The sequence below is a fragment of the Rattus norvegicus genome, chromosome 3 (genome assembly GCF_021556685.1).
Source record: "Rattus norvegicus strain SHRSP/BbbUtx chromosome 3, alternate assembly SHRSP_T2T, whole genome shotgun sequence".
Lineage (NCBI taxonomy): Eukaryota > Metazoa > Chordata > Mammalia > Rodentia > Muridae > Rattus > Rattus norvegicus.
In genome coordinates, this window is record NC_141536.1 from 169,272,350 (window position 1) to 169,295,399 (window position 23,050).

General features: G+C 48.4%; 2 protein-coding genes across 27 annotated transcripts in view; one reads left to right on the forward strand and one right to left on the reverse strand.

The window, feature by feature from the left end:
- Rtel1 (regulator of telomere elongation helicase 1) overlaps positions 1–14,433 on the forward strand; it is a 64,538-nt gene extending 50,105 nt beyond the window's left edge. For 2 of the 20 annotated variants that reach the window (XM_087653503.1, XM_087653508.1), the window contains 23 exons: positions 189–244; positions 4,712–4,786; positions 4,893–4,974; positions 7,165–7,297; positions 7,462–7,575; positions 7,666–7,706; positions 7,889–7,974; positions 8,122–8,199; positions 8,643–8,720; positions 9,045–9,191; positions 9,270–9,385; positions 9,583–9,706; positions 9,813–9,963; positions 10,047–10,186; positions 10,753–10,848; positions 11,819–12,017; positions 12,188–12,319; positions 12,821–12,937; positions 13,161–13,385; positions 13,483–13,644; positions 13,762–13,908; positions 13,986–14,086; positions 14,184–14,433. In XM_087653503.1, the coding sequence (XP_087509629.1) occupies positions 189–244; positions 4,712–4,786; positions 4,893–4,974; positions 7,165–7,297; positions 7,462–7,575; positions 7,666–7,706; positions 7,889–7,974; positions 8,122–8,199; positions 8,643–8,720; positions 9,045–9,191; positions 9,270–9,385; positions 9,583–9,706; positions 9,813–9,963; positions 10,047–10,186; positions 10,753–10,848; positions 11,819–12,017; positions 12,188–12,319; positions 12,821–12,937; positions 13,161–13,385; positions 13,483–13,644; positions 13,762–13,908; positions 13,986–14,086; positions 14,184–14,264 (2,681 nt within the window). In that variant the 3' untranslated portion in view covers positions 14,265–14,433. 20 annotated transcript variants of the gene reach the window in all.
- A 1,130-nt stretch (positions 14,434–15,563) lies between these two features.
- Positions 15,564–23,028, reverse strand: Arfrp1 (ARF related protein 1). 7 transcript variants are annotated; one of them, XM_087646762.1, is made up of 8 exons: positions 22,899–23,026; positions 22,316–22,421; positions 21,972–22,059; positions 21,675–21,757; positions 19,198–19,279; positions 18,809–18,938; positions 17,413–17,513; positions 15,564–17,339 (listed from the first exon to the last, which is right to left on the reverse strand). In XM_087646762.1, the coding sequence occupies exons 2-7, from the start codon at positions 22,406–22,408 to the stop codon at positions 17,438–17,440; spliced, it is 552 nt and encodes a 183-aa protein (XP_087502888.1). In that variant the 5' UTR covers positions 22,409–22,421; positions 22,899–23,026; the 3' UTR covers positions 15,564–17,339; positions 17,413–17,437. The 7 variants fall into 7 exon arrangements, 6 of the variants coding, with proteins under 6 accessions (XP_087502888.1, XP_087502882.1, NP_001416650.1 ...); NM_001429721.1 differs by having other exon boundaries at positions 15,569–17,339; positions 18,809–18,879; positions 22,899–23,028; NM_001429719.1 differs by having other exon boundaries at positions 15,569–17,339; positions 18,809–18,879; positions 22,316–22,492; positions 22,899–23,028.
- Positions 23,029–23,050: the final 22 nt, after the last annotated feature.

Sequence of the window (23,050 nt, forward strand, 5' to 3'; positions counted from 1 at the left end):
GATTCCTCTATCTGACTGTTCCTTAACTCCAGAAAGAACAGGTCAGCTGCCCTTCCTTAGCACATCCTGTCCCTGATATTGGTTATGGGAAGGCTGGTTGCTTCAGCAGATGTGAGACAGCTAAGTGAGGCCGTGATGGCTCCTGGTGATGTGGAATTAAGTATGTCTTCTGCTTGTGTGCTCTACAGGCACTGGTGTGTTCACCAACACGGCTGGGTTGCAGAAGCTCATGGACATTATCCAGGTGGGAGACTGCTTTTAACTATCGGGGTGTCTCTGTTTCTGGAAGTGACAGCAAAGGCTTCAGGGAATGGACAAAGGTCTTCATATCACATGTCTAAAACCCTAAGCATCTTACTTTCACCTGAATGCAATGTTGGCCTCAGTAGAGTTAACAGAGGTCAGATCTGGCTGTGTGCGGGGGGCGGGGGGGGGGGGTGTATTTAGTGACCAGATACATCCAGAGTGGTATTTTAAGACCAAGATCCTATGAAGAGTGAGGTCAGGAGCTATTTGGAATTCACTTGTCCCTTTGTGGCTGGGCAGAGCCTCCTTGTTGATAGCAGCTCCAGGTAGACTCAAAATAGGAGAAATCTAGAGACAAATGACCTGAGTATCTTCTCAAAGGAAAGGCAAATGGGTCTTATAAATGCCATGGTTTGTGAGTCTGAAGTGGAGCGAGAGAGGGAGGGAGGGAGGGAGGGAGGGAGGGAGGGAGGGAGGATGACTATGGAACCACTGTCAGAGACAAAAGTGGACAGCTTTCACTTCATCAGGTCTCTTCCTGCCTCTCACTGTGCTGTTTTAGGGCAATCCCTCTCCTTGTCTGACATGGAGTTGTCCTCCAATATAGAACACATATGTCTTGTCTTAGTGCAACTGTGTCCTCAGCTCTAGTGAGCTAACCAGGCAGTTAAGGGTAAGCCTGGTATTGGGGCTTCTGGGCAGCTTCAGCTTTGCTTAGCCTTTCTAAGGCTTCTTTGTTTCATTGGGTTTTTTTGTTTTTGCTTTTTAATCATTTTTTAAATATATTATTGAGTAATTTTGCTTGAATGCATGTGTGTTTACCACATGTGTACCTGGTGCCTGTGGGGGCCAGAAGACAGGGTCAGATCCTCTGGAACTGGAATTGTAAGCCACCATATGAGTGAGAATCAAATTTAAAAGAACAGTCAGTGCTTTTAACTGCTGGGCCATCCTTCCAGTATACCCCACCATGCTAAGTTTTAATAGCATATCTTAAGATTCCTGGCTGGGAGTCAGATATAGTACATACTTGCCTCTAAGATCAGCACTTGGGAAGCAGAGGTGGACAGACCTCCTGAGTTCAAGCCCAGCCTGGTCTGCATAGTGAGTTCTGGTTTAGCCAGTGCTACATGGTGAAAACCTCTTTTTAAAAAATATTCCTTAGTGGTAATTGTTGATCCTTGGAAAAATTGGAAGGCACAGCCAGTCCCTTCATGTATGGTGTTGTGTAAAGCCACCTGGTTGCTTCTACCCATGCTATACCTCCAGACCACTGGGGTTATAGCTAGTGAGCAGAAAGTACCTTGGTTTGATAGCCACTAAACAAATCTTTTTACTGGAGAGGCGGACTGAATGCTTGAGACCTCTGTGAGTCTGATTCTGATGTAGCTGGGCCACAATGAAGGCATGGGACCAAGTGTTCATGTGATAGGAGAGGTATGTGCTCAGGCCTGCTTCCTCTTGGCCAGCTTCGTGATAAGGGACATACTAGTCTCTCAGCCTTCCAATCCATGAATGGAGAGTTGACTGAAAACTGCAGGCGTTTGGTGGGATGAGAGGAGGGTTTGGCACACCATTGTCCTGGCAGACTGGGCTCCCTCTGATATGTACTTCTCCAGAGTCATATTAGGTAGGCATCCCTAAGCATCTTGTTTCCCAGGATTGTGGTCTGTCCATGACTATTAAGTCTGTAACTTCTTGTTGTCTGAGGCCCCTGTACCACCCACAGCTGGGTCATTTAGCCATTATGTCCTGGAGCATGCTTTGTCCCCAGTGCAAGAAGCCTTGGTTCTGCTGACCAGCAGGGCCCTTTATCATAAGCACCTTTCAAGAATTCACTCTACTCTTTCTACGTGGACACTGGGCTCATCCTCAACTATAGGCCCACGATGAGGTCCTGCTCTTCCCAGACCTGAGGGCTCATGTGAGCAGGACAACCTCTCTCCTCCTCTACTCTCTGTTTATAGAGAAGACATATTCCTTATCCACACTTTTGGAACCCAGACTTCCCTGCCCAGAAGTGTGCAGTTTCTTTGGCAGCTGCTCCAAGGCCCCTAGTACTCTCCCTGCCTTACTTTGGTATTGTGCGAGCTAGATCCTTGCTAGCATATTCCTCAGCAGCAGAGCAGGTGACAGGCAAGTTGCTTATCTTTTTTTTTTTTTTTTTTTTTTTTCCGGAGCTGGGGACCGAACCCAGGACCTTGCGCTTGCTAGGCAAGCGCTCTACCACTGAGCTAAATCCTCAACCCCGCAAGTTGCTTATCTTAACGCTGCTTCTTGCATAACTGTAGGTACCAAGAGTTTTTGTCAGGATGTAGGAATGTGCAGAAACACAACTCCCCAGTCAGATGTTGTCAGGTCAGAGAAGGGTCAGAGCAGGGTTTGTGACTCCTAGACTGGAATCCTCTCTTTTCCTCCCCCTTGCTCACCTCAGTCAGACATGTAGTGAACATTCCTCTTACATTCACACACTCTTGCGTGTGTACATACACTCATATTGTAGAGTCGAGTTTCCTCTTATCATGTCCCATCTTGCTGAGTTGGGGGAACTAGTCTTAGACAACTGGATTTCTTATTGATTCGTTTTCTGTCTGTCACAAACCTGTCTGATGTTTCAGGACCAGGTGATGAGTCAGCCTGAGATTTCTTTTATTCTTTAAATTTAATTTAAAAAAAATTTTTTTAAGATTTATTTATTTTATATATGTGAGAACACTGCAGTTGTTTTCAGACACACCAGAAGAGGGCATCAAATCCCATTACAGATGGTTGTGAGCCATCATGTGGTTGCTGGGAATTGAACTCAGGACCTCTGGAAGAGCAGTCAGTGCTCTTAATCACTGAGCCATCCCTCCAGCCAAGTCTAAAGTTTTGTGTTGTGTTTTCTTGGAGAAATACATGACTCCCATGAGACCAGGGAGCCCTGTTCTTCCCTCACATGGCCAGTTTAGATTGTTGTGTGTGAGGGTGGTTCTATACACCCATGCAAGGCCAAGGCCCATGGAAGAGTGATTTACACTACTTCCATTTCCTCTCACAGGTTGTGTCAGGTGGGGATGAGAACAGTGAAGGCAACTCAGGAGGTTCAGGGCAGCAGATGATGACCAGAAGTCTATGCAGACACAGAAATGTCCTGAGAGCACAAAGTGCTCTGTTCACTCAACCCAGGGAGGAAGCTGGTCCAGTGGACATTGGGTGGGACACAATGCCTGGAGGTTTTCACACAGGCTGTAAGGGACTTCTACTGACAGCAGACCCCTGGAATGAGAGTTTGGGGTTGTCAGTTTAGTTGGAGGTGAACAGGGAAGCACAGTTTTAAAGAGGTCTGCCTGGTAAGAAAGGCCAAAAGCAGTGACAAGCTACTTTTGCAAGAGAAATCCTCTCGAGGGAAGCCAGAATCACCTGTTCCAACCTGTCCCTCTGTATGTCTCTCATTTAATTCTGTTACCCTGTGGTTATGGTAGTTGTGGTGCTTCCTTGATATGGCTGTGTTTCTTACTGATTTGGAGGCCTTGTAAGTCCTGTGTGTTCATCCTGTATGATGGGCATATCTTCTACCTGCCTTTTCGGTCTTTTGGTAGGCTCAGTTCAAAGGTTTTTTTGCTGCTGGAGGCCAAGTTGCTTTGGCTTATGCTCCCTACCCCACATGGTTTCCTTTAGTTCTTGAAGCTCTGTAGAATGTTGTGGGTTTGTGTGGGGTTGAGCATCCACCCCCCCCTTACAAGGGACAAGGCGTCTGCTTTTACCTGGTTCTTTCATTCTCAGTCTCTGGCTGCTATTGTTACATTGCTTTAGTATTTATTCTTGTTTGTCATGGTTTTGGTTAAGTTCTGATACTAACTAGAATAAAAACTTCTTTTTGTTTTCATAAACTGTCTTGGTATTTCCTCTGTCAAGTGAAATTTTGGGGTTAACCTTCTCCTGGACTTTAGGAACTTTGCCACAGTCTTAACTTAAATGTTGACCTCTAGATTATCCTGGAGCACTGAGAGGCACTGAAAGAAGAGTAAAGTGAGTTAGTCATGTAAGGCGTGAAATTTTGGGGTTAACCTTTTCCTGGACTTTAGGAACTTTGCCACAGTCTTAACTTAAATGTTGACTCTCTAGATTATCCTGGAGCACTGAGAGGCACTGAAAGAAGAGTAAAGTGAGTTAGTCATGTAAGGCTGTCCTGGCTGCTGCATCCCTAAGTGTGCAGTGACTACTCCCAGTAGGGGAGGCCCAAGAGAGCTTTGGAGCCACTTGGAGAAAGAAACATCAGGGATAAGGTGCTGCCCTCAGCCTGAGTATGATGGTTGGCTAAATGAGTCTGGCAAGCATCTGTCTGAGTAGAGGGGTGAAGAATGACGTAGCCTTGGGCTCATGGATTCCATACTAAGAGGCTTTAGTTTTCATCTCATTATGAAGATGCTTGTGTTCTCAACCCAGGCTCCTTTTCCTTTTGCTATGCTGCTGTGCCTTTCAGATTGTGTTCAGCGTGGACCCTCTGGAAGGCAGCCCTGGTTCTCAGGTGGGGCTGGGTAGCTCACATTTCTATAAGGTGAGAGCAACTTTCAGGATGTGGGCAAGTCTAAAGGTCTCACAGACCTGTGGGGCAGGGTTCCTGTAGGGCCTGGGCAGGCACATGTGTATGTTTGTCCTTCCAGGTACACATACACCCTGAAACCAGCCACCGGAGAGCAGCTCAGCGGTCAGATGCCTGGAGTACCACTGCATCCAGGAAACAAGGTACAAATCTTCACTGCAAGGAATTCTACCCTGCCCAACCTTTGCACAATAGTAACATCATATCCGAAATCATGCATGCTCATGACAGGAAGCACTGTTATCTATCCAGAGTCACCTAGCAGTGCAGTGGCAGAACCAAGGCTCTGCAAGGTCTCCCCTCCCCGATGACCCTCCTCCTCTTCCTCCTCCTCATCTTCCTCCTCCTCCTCCTCTTCCTCCTTCTCCTCCTCCTCTTCTTCTTCTTCCTCCTCCTCTTCCTCTTCCTCCTTCTCCTCCTCTTCTTCTTCCTTCTCCTCTTCCTCCTCCTCCTCTTCTTCTTCTTCTACACAGTTGTTTTTTCAAGATAGGATTTCTCTGTGTGGCCTTGTCTGTCCTAGAATTTCTCTGTAGGCCAGCTGGTCTTGAATTCAGAGATTTACCTGTCTAAAGTGCTGAGATTAAAGGTGTGTACCACCACACCTGGTTCAATAAAGATTTTTAGTTTTATGGGTTTAATTTTTTGACTTTTGTCAAGGTTTTCCTTACTATGTAGCCCTTATTGGCCTGGAATTAGATTTGTAGACCCAGGTTAGTCTTAAACTCACAGAGATCTCTCTGCCTCTGCCTACTAAGTGCTAGGCTTGAAGGTGTGCAATATCCTGACTCAGGATGTGCTTCTTTAGGTTAAGTCAAGTTAGCTTTGACCTACATAACTCTCATGTATGGCTCTTGTCTTTCTTTTAGCCAGTGCATGGCAAGATCCTTCAGGCCCAGGCCCTAGGTCATGTCTGGAGAGCAGGTGGCCAACCCTGTTGCTTACAGTGAGTTTGGTCTGGATTTCTAACTCATAAACTCTCTAGGGTTCAACTGTTTCTTAGTACCTTAAGAGTAATGCCAATGCTGGGGTTGCTGTGCAGATGATAAGAGGCCTTTAAACATTCTCTATATTGGTATTATAGTATTGGGATCTTGACTGCAGTCTACCCCACCTACCCTACATGGAATTTAGCCTGGGCAACTGGCTTCACAGATGTGCCTTGCAGCAACCACTAACTCAGACGGTATTTGGGCTACATGTCAAGTGCACTCCTCAGCAAGGCTATCGCCCTGTTCAGCTCCCACATCTCTCACATTCTCCGGCAATGCCTTGTCTGTGAGTTTCTCCTCCTCATTCCGTCTTTATGGACTACTCTTTCCTGTTTTGTTTTCTTCTGAGACAGGGTCTCTTTTTGTAACTCTGGCTGTCCTGGAACTCACTATATAGACCAGGTTAACCTTGCACTTACAGAGATCTGCCTACTCCTTCCTCTCAAGTGTGTACCACTATGCTTTAAGGCTGTTTTGTGACTTACAGGTTGCAGCCTTAGCAGAAACAGTCCATGGGGCTTATGTGGATACTGTGGTTTAAGTCATTTGGGCCTATCAGGAAGAAAGGGTTAGAGGTGGGTGAGTTCAGCAGGAGCTGTGGTGTGGTTCTGCCCCCAGGGGCCTCCTTACTGTATAAAATATTCTCTTCCCAGCAAGAAACAACCTTTGTGATAGTGGTGCCTTTGGAGGTTGATAGGTGCTCAGGTAATTAGTGATTTCTTGGTAGTTTTCCCTGGAGGTGTTTACAAGAAATGAGTTTATTGAGGTCATTGATTGCTTTTGAGCCAACCTCAGGCAGGGCAGGCTCTGACCAGGAATGAAAATCATCTCTGATGGCACCTGGCTTTGCCTTCAGTGACTTTTAAGTTGTTCCAGTGTTTTAATTTCTGGAGCTTCCAAAGATTTTTAGGGATGAGCAGTGTGTGGTTCTAGTTAGTCAGGCATTGTTTGGAACTGTGCTTCCTTCAGAATCCGACTTGCCTGCTGCTAATGTGACCAGAATCTATTAATTTGATTCCCTTTTTTGCAGTTATGCCTGACATGTCACATTGCTCCCTATGTGCTTTTGGTAGAGTAACTAGGTCTGGTGCCACATGCCATGGTTTCTACAGAACTTTGTTGGGATCATGTGTCTTCTCTGTATTTGCCAGTATCCTTCACTGTCAACCTCTTTTTCATTCTCTAGATCCCTGAGAGGGGCCATATTATAGATTGGGCTCAGGCCTCAGCTCAAACCTGGTCTTTTGTCCTTGGCCTGTGTGTATGCAGGTGTCTTGCTCTTTCAATGCAGTAGATGAGGATAGTGGGCCCTAGTCCTCTCCTCATACCCAGTTCCCCTTGCAGGGAAGGTGCTGAGCTATTGGTGCTTCAGTCCCAGCCACAGCATGCGTGAACTGGTCCAGCAAGGAGTCCGTACCCTTATCCTCACCAGTGGTACACTGGCTCCGCTGTCTTCCTTTGCTCTGGAGATGCAAATGTATGTATGAGCCACCTCTGGCTGGAGATCACCACACTAGGAACATAGTAGATGGGGGTGGGTGGGGATGCTGGCCTGGACTCCAGGGCTTTCTGTGGACCAGTATCCTGAAAGTTCTCAAACCTTGGGTCTATCTATTATCTATTTCCTCTGGCCATTCCCAGTCCATTCCCAGTCTGTCTGGAGAATCCACACATCATTGACAAGAACCAGCTCTGGGTAGGGGTTATCCCCAGAGGACCTGATGGTGTTCAGCTAAGCTCTGCCTATGACAAAAGGTAAACGGCCCTGGTTTCTCAGCCTATCTGTAGTGTTGAGGGTTGCTGGGGTATAGGCCTCTCATAACTGCAGCCTGTCTGACTGTACAGGTTTTCTGAAGAGTGCTTATCTTCCCTGGGGAAGGCTCTGGGTAAGTACTACTCCACATGTAATTCTTTGTTCCTTCTTTAGGAAATCCTTGTTTTATAACTGGTCTGGTCCTAGACCCTCTACCCTAGTCCATGGGGTTAGGGGCCTAGAACTCCTCAGTTTGTACTCTTAAGAACTAACAGGGTCCAGCAGCCTTCTAAGCTTTGCCTGGACCACTTCCAGGCAACATTGCTCGTGTGGTGCCCCATGGGCTTCTGGTCTTCTTCCCTTCCTACCCTGTCATGGAGAAAAGCCTGGAGTTCTGGCAGGTGCGTTCCCCTACATATATTCCTGAGAGAGCGAGCAGCACCCCATATGACTGAAAGCCTGGGCAAGGTAGTTGGATAGAGCATGTAAACAGGGCTCTAGCCACAGCCCTTACTTGTCCATTCACATCCTGGCTTTTTCTCCCCCAGGCGCAAGGCATGTCCAAAAAGGTAGAGGCACTGAAGCCTCTATTCGTGGAACCCAGGAACAAAGGCAGCTTCTCAGAGGTCTGTGAGATAAACTAGGAGTCAGGTGGGGCCTACCTCTAGCACCCCCTCAAAGTCTTCAGCTGACCACTGTCCCTGCCCAGGACTCTGGTTGGCTCCAGGCTGCCTGTTCTGGACTTTGTGCTTGCTTCCAAGTTCTTGAGTGTTTCACCTGTTACAATGCCCCTAACATGGTTTGGCATGTAAATAATGGCAGTACATCTTTCTGTCCAGGTCCTTGGGACCCAGCAACTGCCCTGTCTGGGCGGGTCCCATGTTTTCTGGAAACACTAGACAGGCTCTGGGTATTGGATGTGCCTCTGCTAATAATAGTTATCATGAAAATGCTCTCAGATTCCTGGCGTCTCCATAGTTGAGACTATCCTTTGTCTCAAAAAGTAAGATTTAGTTCTCATTTGAGAAGAACAGGGAACTAAACCTGACTGACCATCCTTTTCATCTAGGTCATTGATGCCTACTACCAGCAAGTTGCCTCCCCTGGGTCTAATGGGGCCACCTTCTTAGCAGTGTGTCGAGGAAAGGTGAGGTCTCTGCAGGCCATCTTGCCTCTTCCCTCCTGTTTCTTTTTGTAGTCTGAAACAAGGCTCCTGCCTTGGGTCCCACATCCAGCAAACAAATTAGTTGGGAGCTATACTAGGGGCTATGTTGGGTGCTAATGGCCAAGGCCATAGTTGAGAGGTTCTGAGTATGGCAGACTTGACATGAGCCCAGTGTGGACCTGAGGATGGAACTTTCTTTCCTCCTGCAGTACCTGGGATAGGTGGCTTAAAGAGTTAGGGCATTGGTAGACCACAAGCCTGGGTAGAAACCAACAGGGAAGAGGAATCTCTATTTCCTTCTTCTAGGCCAGTGAAGGGCTGGACTTCTCAGACATGAATGGTCGTGGTGTGATTGTCACGGGCCTCCCATATCCCCCACGCATGGATCCCCGTGTTATCCTCAAGATGCAGTTCTTGGATGAGATGAAAGGCCGGAGTAGGGTTGGAGGCCAGGTGAGATACCACAGGGCTGGGTAATCAGGTAACTTTGGGGACCAAGGACCCTAATAACCAAAATTCTTCCCTTCCTAGTGCCTCTCTGGACAGGAATGGTACCAGCAACAAGCATCCAGGGCTGTGAACCAGGCTATTGGGAGGGTTATCCGACACCGCCATGACTATGGGGCCATCTTCTTATGTGACCACAGGTACAGGAAGACTGACCGTCCCCATTTCTTCACCCTTTCTAGACCGAGGATCCTCCAACCCTGTATGAAGCGGATAGCTACCTTTCTGGCCCTACCTGCTTCATTTTGAGGCTTGAGTGTAGTGACTGTAGGGCAGGGATGGCCCTTAGTTTTTATAGTAGAGGACTTAAACTGACAGCCACAAATTCACCCTCCAGGTTTGCCTATGCTGATGCCAGGGCCCATCTGCCCTCCTGGGTGCGCCCCTACCTCAAGGTGTATGACAACTTTGGCCGTGTCATCCGAGATGTGGCCCAGTTCTTCCGTGTTGCTCAGAAAGCTGTGAGCTCCAAATGCCCAGTTGATTTGCCTGTGTCCCCATAGAGGGGCTGGAATTCCTTCTCTGAGGAGCAATGGATGCAAGCCTCCTTACCCTATGATTCTACAGATGCCTTTGCCAGTTCCTCAGGCTGTGACCTCAAGTGTGAGTGAGGGAGAAGCTGCTGTCAAGGAGGCCACATTGTCCAGCCACTCCCTCTCCACCAGGAAAGCCATGAGCTTGGATGTGCATGTGCCCAGCCTGAGGCGGAGGCCCGTAGGTGTGTAGAGTTGGGTAAAACCACATATGACTGAGGCAGTATCCTTGCTTTCTGATAAGCTTTCCTGTCAACACACATTTTAGGATTACCGACTGCTGGAGACTCCGAGAGCAGCGTATGTGTGGAGTATGAGCAGCAGACATTTTCTGCCCAGAAGAGACCCATGGGGCTGCTAGCTGCCTTAGAGTACAACGAGCAGAAGGCTGGGGCATCTGAGGAGCAGGTGTGAAGTGGGGCAAGGGTGTCTGGTGGAAACATGGACCCTTCCTAGTACATACATAGGCAAGTGAGATTCAGCACCTCCACTGTACCATGCCTCATCCCCAGGCCCTGGCTCCTGTGGTGCCACCACCATGTCTCTCTGGTAGGACAGTGTGGCACAGTCTACTCAAAACCTAGCACTTCTAACCCCCTACTATGCCCAGAGCTGGCCTTTCTCCCACCCTGTGCTGTATAAATGGTGTCTTGAGTTCCTTCTCCTCAGAGGCCCTTTGCTCAATAGCCTTTAAGTTGCTAGGTCTGACTTGGAGAGCCTTCCCTCCATCCCTGCTCTGACAATCAGTTACCATAAATGTGTCCTTCATGTGACCCTCTCAATACCTGCAGACAAGGCCAAGGGGCATGACATAAAAGGGCCAGAATTTCAGCATTGCCACCAGAATTAGGGTATGACCTTTCCCTGCATCCCCTTTTCAAGTCTCTATTCAGGACACAGACAAGGATCCTGAGAACCCAAAAGGTACTTTGGAAACTGGGTTTGGGTTGGGACCATAGCTCTGTTTCCCTCAGGCACTCAGCTCCTCCACCCCATCTCTCCGATGTGAAAAGAGGCTGTCCGTTGAGCAAAGAGGAGGAAAGAAGAAAGTCAGGCTGGTCAACCATCCGGTATGTTAGTGTCTCCTGCAGCTAAGATAGCTGCTTATGGGCACATGTGAGAATCTTGCCTCTGGTGCCTATTGCCCCTAAGCAAGGGGGTAGCCTCCAGTTTGCCATTCTTTCTCTAAAAAGACAATCCCGCCTTCCCTTTTTTTTTTTTTTTTTTTTTTTTTAGTTTGAGACAGGGTTGTAAAAAGGCTGGCATTGAATTTACTATGTAACAAGAATGACTTTGAACTCTTGATCATCCTCTTGCCTCTACTTCCCAACTGCTGAGATTACATGCGTGTGCCACTGTACTCAGCCTGCTCAAGAGATCTTTTTCTTTTATGCTGGAATCTAGCCTAACCCTTAGGATTATTTGGTTTGGGGTCTATGGTTGTGATTCCCTCCACCATAATGAACAGTGGCCTGATGGTGGCTCTTTCTGAGTGGACACTGAATTATCTGTGTGAGGAGGTACCGTGTGTTCTTAGTCTCAGATGCAAAGTTTAGTTACATCCTAAGCCATTAACCCCTACCTGCTGGAAAGGTGGCTTTTGTTCTTGTCCAGCTTATAAGACAATTCAAACAGTGCCCAGGAGGGCTGTTGCATCTGGTAGTACACTAGATACGGAGGGCCTGAGCCTGTTGAAGGCTGGAAATGGTAGGGGTGGGAGCTGTCTTACATAGTTCTTTATAGATCTGAGATGCACACAAGTGGAGTGCAGCCTGTTGAGAAGTGCCCTTCTCTACAGGTACATCTGCTGTGGGGTCATATAGGTTCCCTATAGGTTTCCAACTGCTTTTGGTGTGATCTCAGACAGGCCTGAGCTTCACCACATACCAGAACTGGGTCTTGTTTCTCTAGCAGTGCTCTGCTTTTTGCCCTGGTAGATAGTTCACAGGCAATAGCCTGAATGGCCCCAAACTCTGTACTGCCTCCAAGGCAGGAGGAAAGGGCTGGCTCCAATAGGGCTCTTGGTCATATTTCTTCTAGGAGGAACCAGTGGCTGGCACACAGGCAGGCAGAGCCAAGATGTTCATGGTGGCCGTGAAGCAAGCACTGAGCCAAGCTAACTTTGACACCTTTACCCAGGCCCTGCAGCACTATAAGAGTTCTGATGACTTTGAAGCCCTAGTGGCCTCTCTCACCTGCCTCTTTGCTGAAGACCCCAAGAAACACACCCTACTTAAAGGTACCCTGGTTTTCAAAATTCTGCTATAGGGTTAACACCACTGCAGTGGGGGTGGGACTGGTTATAGGGCCCAGGGTTGACTGCTTTCCAGAGAAACGGCCTAGTAGTTAAGCCATGGTCCAGAGTAATAGTATATGGACTCTATAGACTCAGACAACTACTTCCCACAGGTTTCTACCAGTTTGTACGACCCCACCACAAGCAGCAGTTTGAGGACATCTGCTTCCAGCTAACAGGCCAACGATGTAGCTACCAGCCAGGAAACAGCCTTCCCTTTGGAGAGCAAGCACAGTCAACTGCCAGTAAGCAAGGTCCCAGGCTAGACACACAACCTCAGATTCAAAGGGCAGTTTATACTAGAATGGGTTTAGTAGGCATCCCTCGTCTCTTGCTTGGCTTCTTTAACCAATGTTCTCCCAGATTCTGTCTCCAAAGGGTAGCTCTGTTTGTTGGACCTGCCCCTAGGGAACTCATGCTAGTGTCTTGGCAGCTGTGTACCTGTCCTACTTCTGTCCTGACTGAACAGCTGAGCTGGCCCCTCCACAGAGCAGTACCTGTGCAGTGCTTTATGTAGGGCAGGTGTGTTAGAGGGAACTTATTCATCCACAGAGCAGTATTTGTTCCAGTGCTTTACGCATGCAGGTATGGCAGAGGGAAAACTTACCCTTTGGGCTTAGTACTTATGCCCCTAAGCAGCCCCTGACCTAAGACAGTCAGGTGGGTCTGTGATGTGTGCCTGATGTCAGGGTCCCCTTTCCTGTCTGAGGATTTTGAGGCCTAATCTTAGGAGCATGTTTCTTCAGGAAGGAGAGAGCTGGAATCTAAACTGACCTTGTCTGAAGGTGCAGATAGGCAGCTGGATCCTGGAGAGCACCTGAATCAGGGGTGGCCTCACCTGTCTACCCATCTAACCTCCAAAGGTACCTGGCTCCTAAAAATCCCAGGTGAACTTAAAAATCCTTGAAGAGACATGTTGGACTGCATGGTTCTTAAATCCATTTGTTCTGATGACAGATTCTTTGGGGATTCCTGAAAGGAAGTGGTAGGGGGATCTCCCCAAGCCATTTGACAACCCCCCCCACCCCAAATCCCCTACCCCTCCAGCTCTCAGAGCCCAAAGGGAGTAACATTTCTCCAAACCAGGAGACACCAGCAATTGTCCAAAAGTGGGATGTGTGGGAGAAAAACCTGGCCAGCCTGCTGTGAATGACTACCTATCTGACGTCCACAAAGCTCTGGGATCTGCAAGCTGCAACCAGCTTACGGCAGCTCTGAGGGCATACAAACAGGATGATGACCTGGACAAAGTGCTGGCTGTGGTGGCAGCATTGACCACTGCAAAACCTGAACACTTATCTTTGCTACAGAGTATGTAGTCCTTGGGTGTAGGGCATAGGTTCTGGGAAGGTGGTGAAGGCTGTATGTGACAGGTCCATGCAGAGGTTGAGCAAAAGTTCCCCCACAGGATTTGGCATGTTTATACGTCGGCATCATAAGCCTCGGTTTGTACAGACCTGTGCAGACCTAATGGGCCTACCTACCATAGGCAAGGGCTTGGAGCTCCCATGTCCCAGGGATGAGAGTACAACTGTGCCTTCTGAGCTTACTCATGAGGACATGAAACCAGGTGAGGACCCACTTGAAGATTCCATCTACACTTGCCCTGTTACCCTGAGCCCCTCACTGCACTGGGGGCTAACAGGAAGGAAGCACTTGAATTTCTAAGACTCATTGCTATCTTTAGGGCCCTCGACGTCCAAGAAACCTGAGAAGACCCAGAGTAAGATCTCATCCTTCCTTAGACAGAGGCCAGACCAGAGTGCGAGGTCTGATGATACCATAATGCAGCTTCCTCCCAGACTACCCCCTGAACACACGACGTCTCAGTGGAGTAAGCAACAGGGCCTGTAGTGACTGTTGATTATGGCAGTGCACTGGGGAGTGTATGCTCACTTAGACCTCCTGCAGATTTTGTATGCCCAGCCTGTGCAACTGAGGATACAGTGCTTTTCCAGTGCCCTTCCTGTGACTTCTGCCGCTGCCGGGCCTGCTGGCAACGTCAACTCCAGGTTGGGGTCCAATCCTTTGCACCCAGCAGGCATCTCCCAGGTGGTGGGGGCTGAGGGTTCAGTGCCAGGCTTCAGTGCCTAGCAGGTATCTCCACAGGCCTCTAGACTGTGTCCAGCTTGTGGTGCTGTTAACAGGAAGCAGAGCATTGCACAGGTCATCTGGCCGAAGCCCCAGTGAACACAGATGATGGCCTTTGCTGGCCCAGATGCGGCTAAATCCACTGTAGCTCTCATGCTCAGCTGTCCAATGGAATCTACTTGTGAAGTCTTAAAACTTCAAATATATTGGCATCGCACACATATTACTGAAGGTATAGACTGTTCAATAAAATTAACAGTTGTCAGGATGGTGTCTGAGTTGTGGTCTTAAACATCATTTTATGGCAGTGCCAGGTATGGGGCACTGTTAATCTCCACAGGATTAATCCACAGCAGATGGATCTCTCCTAGTTCCACGACAGCCAAAGCTACATTAAAAACTCCTTTTTAAGATCTTTTTCAGACCTGCACTATCCTCCATTCCAGTCAGCTTTCAAGCCAATAAGGGGCTTTTCTTCATCCGGCCCCTTCCATCAGCCAGACCCCACTTTGCCCCACCACACTATGCACAGTCCTGTAGCTTAATGCTCTACAACACAGCTGCTACTGCAGTGTCATACAGGGTGCATGAAGAGGCACAGCCTTGCCACGCCACCCACAATTGCTTGTTTCTGCTACCTAGGCTTCTTAGCACATGTAGGCTTCTGCCTAGAGCGTATGCTCTGCTCACCTTGTCCTGGCATAGTTGTTCCCGGTGGGTAACTGGTATGTGGTGAGACTGCAGGAGTTTGGGATTGAAGTCACAGGAAGGAATCTCTCGAGTGTCCCCTGATCCTGCCTCATCCACCCACTGTATCAGGCAGGGCCTAACAGGAATGCTCAGTGGGGCCTGTGCCTACAGGCCTTTCAGCCAGCTGCCCAAGGTTAGGACATGCCATCCTCACCATGGTGGCTCTGTCCTTGCCTGGATTTAACTTTTAACTTGTCCAGTTCCTCCTTTTAGAACTACAAGTCAGGAGTTAAGTTTGTAGCTTGTGGACAAGGTCAAGGCCCTAGATAGGCAACTCCTGTATATTTTAGCCCAAGGTGATGCTCTTTGAGAGGATCCTTGCAGGAAATGTCAGATCTCAGCTCCACCCACATTGGCAGTCTAGACTGAAGCCGCCCTTTGCATAGGTGCCATGTCCCTTATTTTCATGGGCATTCTGTTCCTGCTTTTCCTGTTACTTCCCCTTAGTTCTCTAGACAGAGTAACCCCTCTTCTCTGTAGGAACTGAGGAGTATGAACATATCATCACAGACTTGTAATATTCCAGGATATTTCCTTTAAAGGGTTGTGCTGGCTGCAGCAGGTACCAGGAAAACAGCAACACGGGAAGCTCTTGTAGCCTTACAGTTGCATTAGAGGTGCTTATGCACAAATTTCCTTGTGACTGGCTCTTGTTACTGCACACAGGACTTTATTCTACACTTGCAACCAATGACACCCCAACCTTAGACTTCTTATCTACTTTTTATAAAGCTAATCATTTAAATCAGAAAAACAATTGCTCTCAAGTTGTGGGAGCTTCATCCCACTATGCTTCCAGACCAGCCAGTTCCACACCACCAGGATGATCACCATCCATAAGGCACATCTTCTGTTCCCGCCCACTACAACGTGTCCAAGGGTCATCCATGGAGCCCCTATTTTCCAGTGTTGACGAAATTGAGTAAAGATGGCCAGAAAGACACTGGTGATGTCTGGTACCCTCTGCTAGAGGATTTCCCCTTAGCTTGGCCATTTTACAAGCAAACTACTCTTCCCAGGAGGGTCCTTCAGGAATGATTCAACCCAGCTTCTAAGATACCTATGGATGGGATGTTTCCTTGAATCAGAGCATCTATCCCCTCCTGATTCATAACTTCTCTGTCACCCCTTCCAGGCCCCTGTGGAGACAAAGAGCCACTAGGTTTTTCTTGAACCTTTGGCTTAGCCACAGCTCCAAACCTCTCTGAGGGGATCCCGCTCAGAAGGTACTCCAGAATAGCAGCTTCTGGCTATAACCACCAGCCCAGGCAGTAAGGAACCACCATCTAACTGCGTGAAAAGATGGTTGGACAGGAGCCCCTTAGGGAGCCTTAATTTTAAACCCTGTCCTGATCATATGATGAAAATTTTAACCCAGTAGGTCTAGTAGGCATGGCTAGCACCAGCATAGCTGCTGCCTCCTCAGGAACCTGAACCTTACATGGATGATATACTTCACATATATCTGGAGTACTTCATTGACCTGGCGCTGTAGGGACCCAGCCTACCTTATTCAAAACGTGATGTCCATCTGCACTAGCAAGAACAGCACTTGGCCTAGTGAAATCTGTGCCCTTGAGATACCATACAACCTGTGTATGGGTGTACTGAAATACATACCAGCAAGGTCAGCTCTCTCCTTGGGAGATAAAAAACAGATTGAGAATGAGTTTTAAGGGAAGTTAGGCTTCCCAGGCAGGTCTACTGAACCCTGTTCTGAGAGTATATCAGAACCTAGTAGAAAGCTAGGTTCCCACAGATACACGGAAGGAAGCAGAGAATTCCAGGCTAACTGGGTCTATAGAGAAATCCTCTCCCCACACATCCAACTCCACACAAAACAACTAGGGACCATGCTGGCCTCTTGGACATGGGCTCTTTCTCCAAGTGAGACTGGCCTTGGCCATTCGCTCCTTCTCCATGGGCAAGCTGGACAAAGCAGCTGCCACAGACATCCCCTCCCCCCATTTCAAGTAGGATGACCTCAAATTCCACTCTGGAACGGGCTAACAGGCCTAGGCGTGGCCTCACACCTCCCCGTCCTCACGAGATTAGGAGGGTTCCAGACCTTGACCTGTAAGGAGGGCTCTAATCTGGGTCAGGGGATGGAAGTGTAGGGCATGTAGCTCTGGACTGTCAATGTACCCCATGTTTGTCTCTGAATACCTACACTTTTCCAGACACAGAGAAAAGTTTGTCTTAGAGAAAACATAAAGCAAATAAAAATGAACAGACAAACCCAGCTCAACCCCCAGCATCAGGAGGACAGAAGCCAGCAGAGAATACTCTTCCAACACTAGGGGATGAACAGTCCAAGACTGTGAGGATGAAGGTGCTTATGTGATGTCCCTCTGCCGTGGTGGCCGGTGAACATTCCGTACGACACACTTCACCATCCATTCGATGCCCTCTCGAACTCCCTTGCTGTGGAGACAGTATGTGTGAGGCAGGGCTAATCTTGACCCTGAAGACTCTGCAGAGTAAGGCCTCAACTTACCCTGTGAGGGCAGAGCAGGCCTGGGTCAAACAATCTCGCCTGCCAATCTTGCAGGTACAGTCACTGAATGCAGTCTTGATGTCAGGAATGGAGAGGCAAGTCTGGCAGGAGAAGTGAGACTCTGAGGAACATTCCCACCTCTAGCTCCATCTAGCTTTTTTTATTCACTTGGGCTTTCTAGAAGGCCATAGTCAATCATCCTACTCAGGGCTCCAGGATCCTCATAGAAACCAGGATGAGGCTCTGCACATGGTCAATAAGTCTACTGCTGATGGCTTTGAAGTCTACACATAATTCTCAAAACATTCCTCACCACCTCCAAGACCTATCCCCAGAACATCTGCCAGCAGGACACTGGGAACTAAATCGGGAGCTCAAGTGATGGCCCTAGGTGTGAGAAGCCATGGTAGTATTCAATGGCTCCTCGGTTTCTCTTTTCATTTAAGGGAATACCCCTGTGTTCCTCAAACAAGTACCAGAGACTTCTCTTTATTACTAGTTTTGGGATTGGTTGGAGGAAGTCCTCAGCAAATGAATGGAGGGCATGTCATGTCAAGTAAGAATGGGTAAATACATGGGGCCTAAATTAAGTAAAGCTTCCTTGGCCCTCCAGATACTGTTTGCCACCACGTCCTCTACAGCTTTTTCTATACAGAGCCTCTTTTCTAAGACAGTAGGGACTTTGTATAGCCAGAAATCCAAAGGGAAGTAGCAGCTCATCTAAGAGGTGTCCGTTGTCTCCACCCTTCCACCCCCACTTTAAAAACTGAAGATTTGTTTTTTTATTGTGTGTGTATATATATATATATATATATATATATATATATATATATATATATATATATATATATATATATCTGGGGGATGGGGAGATGTACAAATGAGTACAGGTAATAAAGCCAGAGGTGTCAGATCCCCTGGAGCTGGAGTCCCAGATGGCTGTGAGCCACCTGAAGTGGGTACTGGGAATCAAACTTGGGTTGTCTGGAAGGGCAATACAAGTTCTTAATCACTAAGACATCTCTGAGATACCCCCACACCCACTTCTTTGAGGCCAGAGCTTTCTCCTGGCTCTAGGCTCCATTCTCCCAGAACCTCTGAGGGATCTACAGACACAAGTCCCTGGTTTCCCCTTGGGAAGACAGGTGGCACCTGCACTCTGGATGTAACATCTAGTAGGAAGATGCTTGTTCTAATGGTGATCGCTCTTTGTGACACACACAGAGAAACTTAAGTTGGGAAGGTAGAGATCCTAAGAGTGTGAAAGAAGGGTCCCAATAAAGGCAGAGAGGAGACTGGGTTGGACAGACACCAGGTTCTGGAAATCTGATTAGGTATATATGTCACTTTCCTTGCAATGGTGATAGAGGCTCTATAGCAGCTTTGTGGGGCTCACCTCCACATCCTGCTTGTTGGCCAACACCAGGATGGGAACACCGTCCAGTGCTTCACTCGAAACCACCTTCTCTGAGGAAAGCAGGAGAGGTGGTGCCTTGCACCCTGTGTCCTGTTCATGACTGCAGGCTCTGCCCAGGCCCAAGGTGTGTACAAACAGTTCCCTTCCACCCTTTCCCTTACATACTAGACAGCCCAAGCAACATGAGTAAGGCTTTCTTGGCACTGGCATCCAGGTGTTAGCCCAGCCTCCCTCAAGGCAAGTTCCAGACACGTGGGAGGATCCAGGTTACACTGATGCCACCCCTTAGCACAGGCCTCCCACACCATCCTCTAGATGTAGGTCTTCCCAATCGTCCCTCCCTCCCAGAGTGGCCATGCTACACTCACCAAATGCCTCTTTTGATTCTGACAGCCTCTCCTCATCAGTGGAATCAATGACATAGATGACACCATGGCACTCTGCATAGTACTAGAAGGAAGAGCAGAAAGCTGGGGTGAGAGGTACCCAGAGCTGGCCAGCTGCATAGCAAAACCCAGTGTCACAACTACCAAGAGAGGTCTGGAAGAGGAAAAGACAGGCAGGAAGTGGTGGTATCTTTGCCATCCTAGGGCCACAAATGGGCACAAGTCAGTGGGAAGAGTTGCTAAAAAGCTTTCTGAGGTTGATTTAGTAGTATAGATATCAGAGCACCTTTGAGGAAAACTTTCTGACTCTAGCGGGGTGATTAACCTCCTCCTGCTTAGAGGCTGCTCCTGAGAACCCACCTGCTGCCCTGGCTAAGATGATGTTGAGAAAAGGGTAGGAGACAGGCCTAGAGGTTGAGAAGCCAAAAGAGGCTCAGGCTGAGGTCAGCACTGTCTATGAAGCTACCCTGCCTGAACAAAACTGAAAGTGCTGAAATCAGGCTTCAGCAGGCTGGATGTAGCCAGTCCAGGGCTTTCAACAGCAAGGGACAGCATTGTTAACACAGAACAGATGGGGCACGATAAGCACAGGAGATGGAGATCTATACAACAATGGAGACACTGTGTGAACTCCTATCCCAATCAGAAAAATAATGCCTATAAGTATGGGACAAATAGCATACACTTGCCCCTTTACCTCAGGACCATTCTGGCCCCATGACCTTGTCTTAGTGAGAAGTCAACACTGACTGGTAAAATAATATGCTGCAGACAAGATAGGATGATGGATACCACTGAGGTTTGTACCAAGAAAGGTGCACTTCACTTGAGTCAGTAAAACTCCTTCCCACCTACATTTCCCATGGAGGACTAGAGACCAGTCCCAGGTTCCATTTGCAGCCAGACCCATATAGGACAGCTCCAGGTTTGCAATGGGCCTGGCACAGAAGCTGCCAGCTCTGGGACAAGGCAGTAGGTTAGTCTACTGCTAGAGGCCTAGGAGCTGTCAGGTCCTACTGTGTTTACGAGGTATTTATAATAGTGGATGATATGAGGTTTACAGCAAGCCCAGCGAGTCAGCAGGCAGCACGACAGTTTCAAAGGTTGTAAGAAATGTCTTATGTGAGTAGGCACAAAGCTTAGGAACCAAGTAGCTAGATTCACTCATCACATCTACCAGCCATAAGATCCAACAGTTGCCAGAAAGATAGGAGCAGCACATCAAACCTCAACAGAGAAGTCACACCTTTGGATATAGGTATGTGTTGTTGGCGAGGTGCGAAGAGGCCTGCATAACCACCATAGGGAAATACTCCGTTGGACATGCCCGGACTGGCCAGAAGTAGACAGCCCACCTGATCATGTGAGAAGTTGTGATCTAAATAAAGCCTGCTGTGTACACAGTTCTATGGACAACAGCCCACTGCCTGGTCAGAAATGTAAGTACCAAAAGCCTAAAGCAAACATGGGGGCTTAGTTTCTATTTCAAGGTTCACTAGAGCACCCCTGTGGAGAGCGACTTGCCCATCAGTGGTACCGTGCTAGACAGAGGAGAACAGTGGCCAGAGTGACAACTTATCAGTATAGGTTCCATTCACCAAGGCCAGTGAAGCCACGGCTGAGTGTTTCACTTGATAGGATATCACTCTAACTAAAGTGCCTACCTGCATTACAGCACTGGACTGCACCAAAATGACCACACCAACCCACAGAGCAAGGGACTGCTAACAGAAAGTCAAAGCTTGTTCTGCTCAGTGCTGAACTTAGTGCCTAACAGGATGGGTGGAGGAGACTCAAGTGGAGGAATGTATACAGAGAGAAGTTTCAGATGTCTAAAACCAATACCTAAAGAAGAAGAGGAAGGTGCTGTCCAGAAGAACTGTAACAAACCAGAATGAGGTAGACAGATTCACGAGGAAACGCAGAACTCCCTGTGTATGAACTCTCCCATTTTTGTCAGTCTATTAGAGGATAGGCTACAGTCCTGAGTTCCTCTGTAAGGTGCTTTGCCCTGATGAACAATGCTTCTTTCTTTGGGATTGAAACTGGCCTCATCAAGAAAAGATTGGTATTCCCTGTGGGAATTCCCCTGATGTCACTTTTGTGATGACTCTAGCTGTGGTTTTTGCCAGAGTGAGGCAGAGAACAACTTGGGAACCTGGGATAGGATCCAAGAGAAAATCTTTAGACAGGCCCAATTACATCATAAGCAGGTAAGCTGCTTGCTACACAAGCCTGATACATCTGGGTTTGATCCCTCGAACTCATGTAAAGGTGAGAAAATAGAGTCTATAAAGTTGTCCCCTGTCCCCCACATGCATGCCATAGCATCCCCCCCAATAAAAATAACTTTAAAAAAAATACAGATGAAATCTTCAGGGTAAATGTGGAAGTCTCACAGAAAAGACTATGAGGGACCATCTAGAGAAAAACAGCATGGAGCAGGTAGTGTGTCTTACCTTGTCCCACAACGACTGCAGCTCTTCCTGCCCACCTAAGTCCCAAAACATGAGACGAGCCTTTCCTACGTCCACAGTGCCAACTAGAAAGAGGACAAAAGGAGCTAGCCTCTGACCTTACTCTTCACACATAAAGTCCCAGCTCTCCCCAGGATGAGACAAAACATTCTGGTACCAATCCCAGGGGGCTTGAATAGAGAGATGGGGTTCTGACCACTGGTCAGTTGAGTTGTGGACCTTACAGTATCCATTTCTAAGGGACCCCCCCAAGCTCATATCCCTAAGGTGCCCCCTTACTGTTTAGACCCACGGTAGTGGTGATTTTGGATAGACTCATTCCCTTGTAGTTCTTGTTAAATCGTGTTTTTGACTGTTCCAGGAAGGTCTGAGGAAAGAAAGAGAGGTGGTTAGATAGCAGCACCTAGAGCAGTTTTCTGGTGTTCTTCCCAATATAACCCTTCACACCTATATGCTTTGGGCCTTCACATCCATACACATATGCACGCACACCTCTCTGCCTGTTGACTGCTCTTCAGGAGGCTGGTGACAACTAACCTGTAGTCTTGGGGCCCCGGGTTAGATTTCCAACATAAGAAAACATCAAGCGGGGAATGGGAACTCGTGAGAGAACAAGGACCTACCGTCTTCCCAGCATTGTCCAGGCCCAGGATCAGGATGCAGTATTCATCCTTCTGGAACATGTACTTGTACAGCCCGGAAAGCAGCGTGTACATCCTGTTTGGCACCCTGAGAGATGTCAAGGTGTGTACCAGGGTCATCGGCCTCCTGCCCGCTTCATCAGTGATCAGTCTATCCTGCTAGTTTTTAAATGAGGATCCTGACTCTCCCCCCCACCCCCTTCGGTTAAAAATCTCTGACCCTGACTCCACCCTTGCCCACCTGCTAAACCTGGGCCACTCCCACTTAAGGTCATCTTTCAGAATACACCATCGACCTGGAACCCTGAAAAGCCCGTGGCGGCCTACTCTACTCCGCCTTCCAAAGGATCCTCTTTCCGAACCCTCAACTCAGCGACAGGAAGCAGGGCCAGCGGACTGTCTAGGGAGCTACCAAAGAGGCAAAGCTTCTGGCGAGGGTCGGCTTCGGATTCCCGCCGCTGCTGGGCCCACGGAGACTAGGAACCATCTGCTGAAGCCACTTCCGTCCCCCTATTTCAGGACTCTAGAACCCCAGCTCCTCAATTCAGCTGAGGCCCACCTGTACCTGCTCAAATTTTGGAGGAGGAGCCGCCGCCACCGCGTTACTAACCCCACCGACCTCACGTTGACCCCTCACGGTGCCTGACGGAACGAGGATCGACAGACCCAGCACGGGCGGAGTCGCATCCCAGCGTCCCCCGCGCGCCGGTACTTCCG

What these genes read in the sequence shown, in the direction of transcription:
- Arfrp1 (XM_087646756.1), bottom strand. Translation starts at nt 22,453, where the DNA reads ATGACCCTGGTACACACCTTGACATCTCTCAGGGTGCCAAACAGGATG. An exon ending in TGGACAATGCTGGGAAGACG is followed by an intron (nt 22,060 to 22,315) that starts GTAGGTCCTTGT and finishes TTCTTTCCTCAG; the next exon opens with ACCTTCCTGGAACAGTCAAA. An exon ending in GCCTGCTCTGCCCTCACAGG is followed by an intron (nt 17,340 to 17,412) that starts GTAAGTTGAGGC and finishes CTGTCTCCACAG; the next exon opens with CAAGGGAGTTCGAGAGGGCA.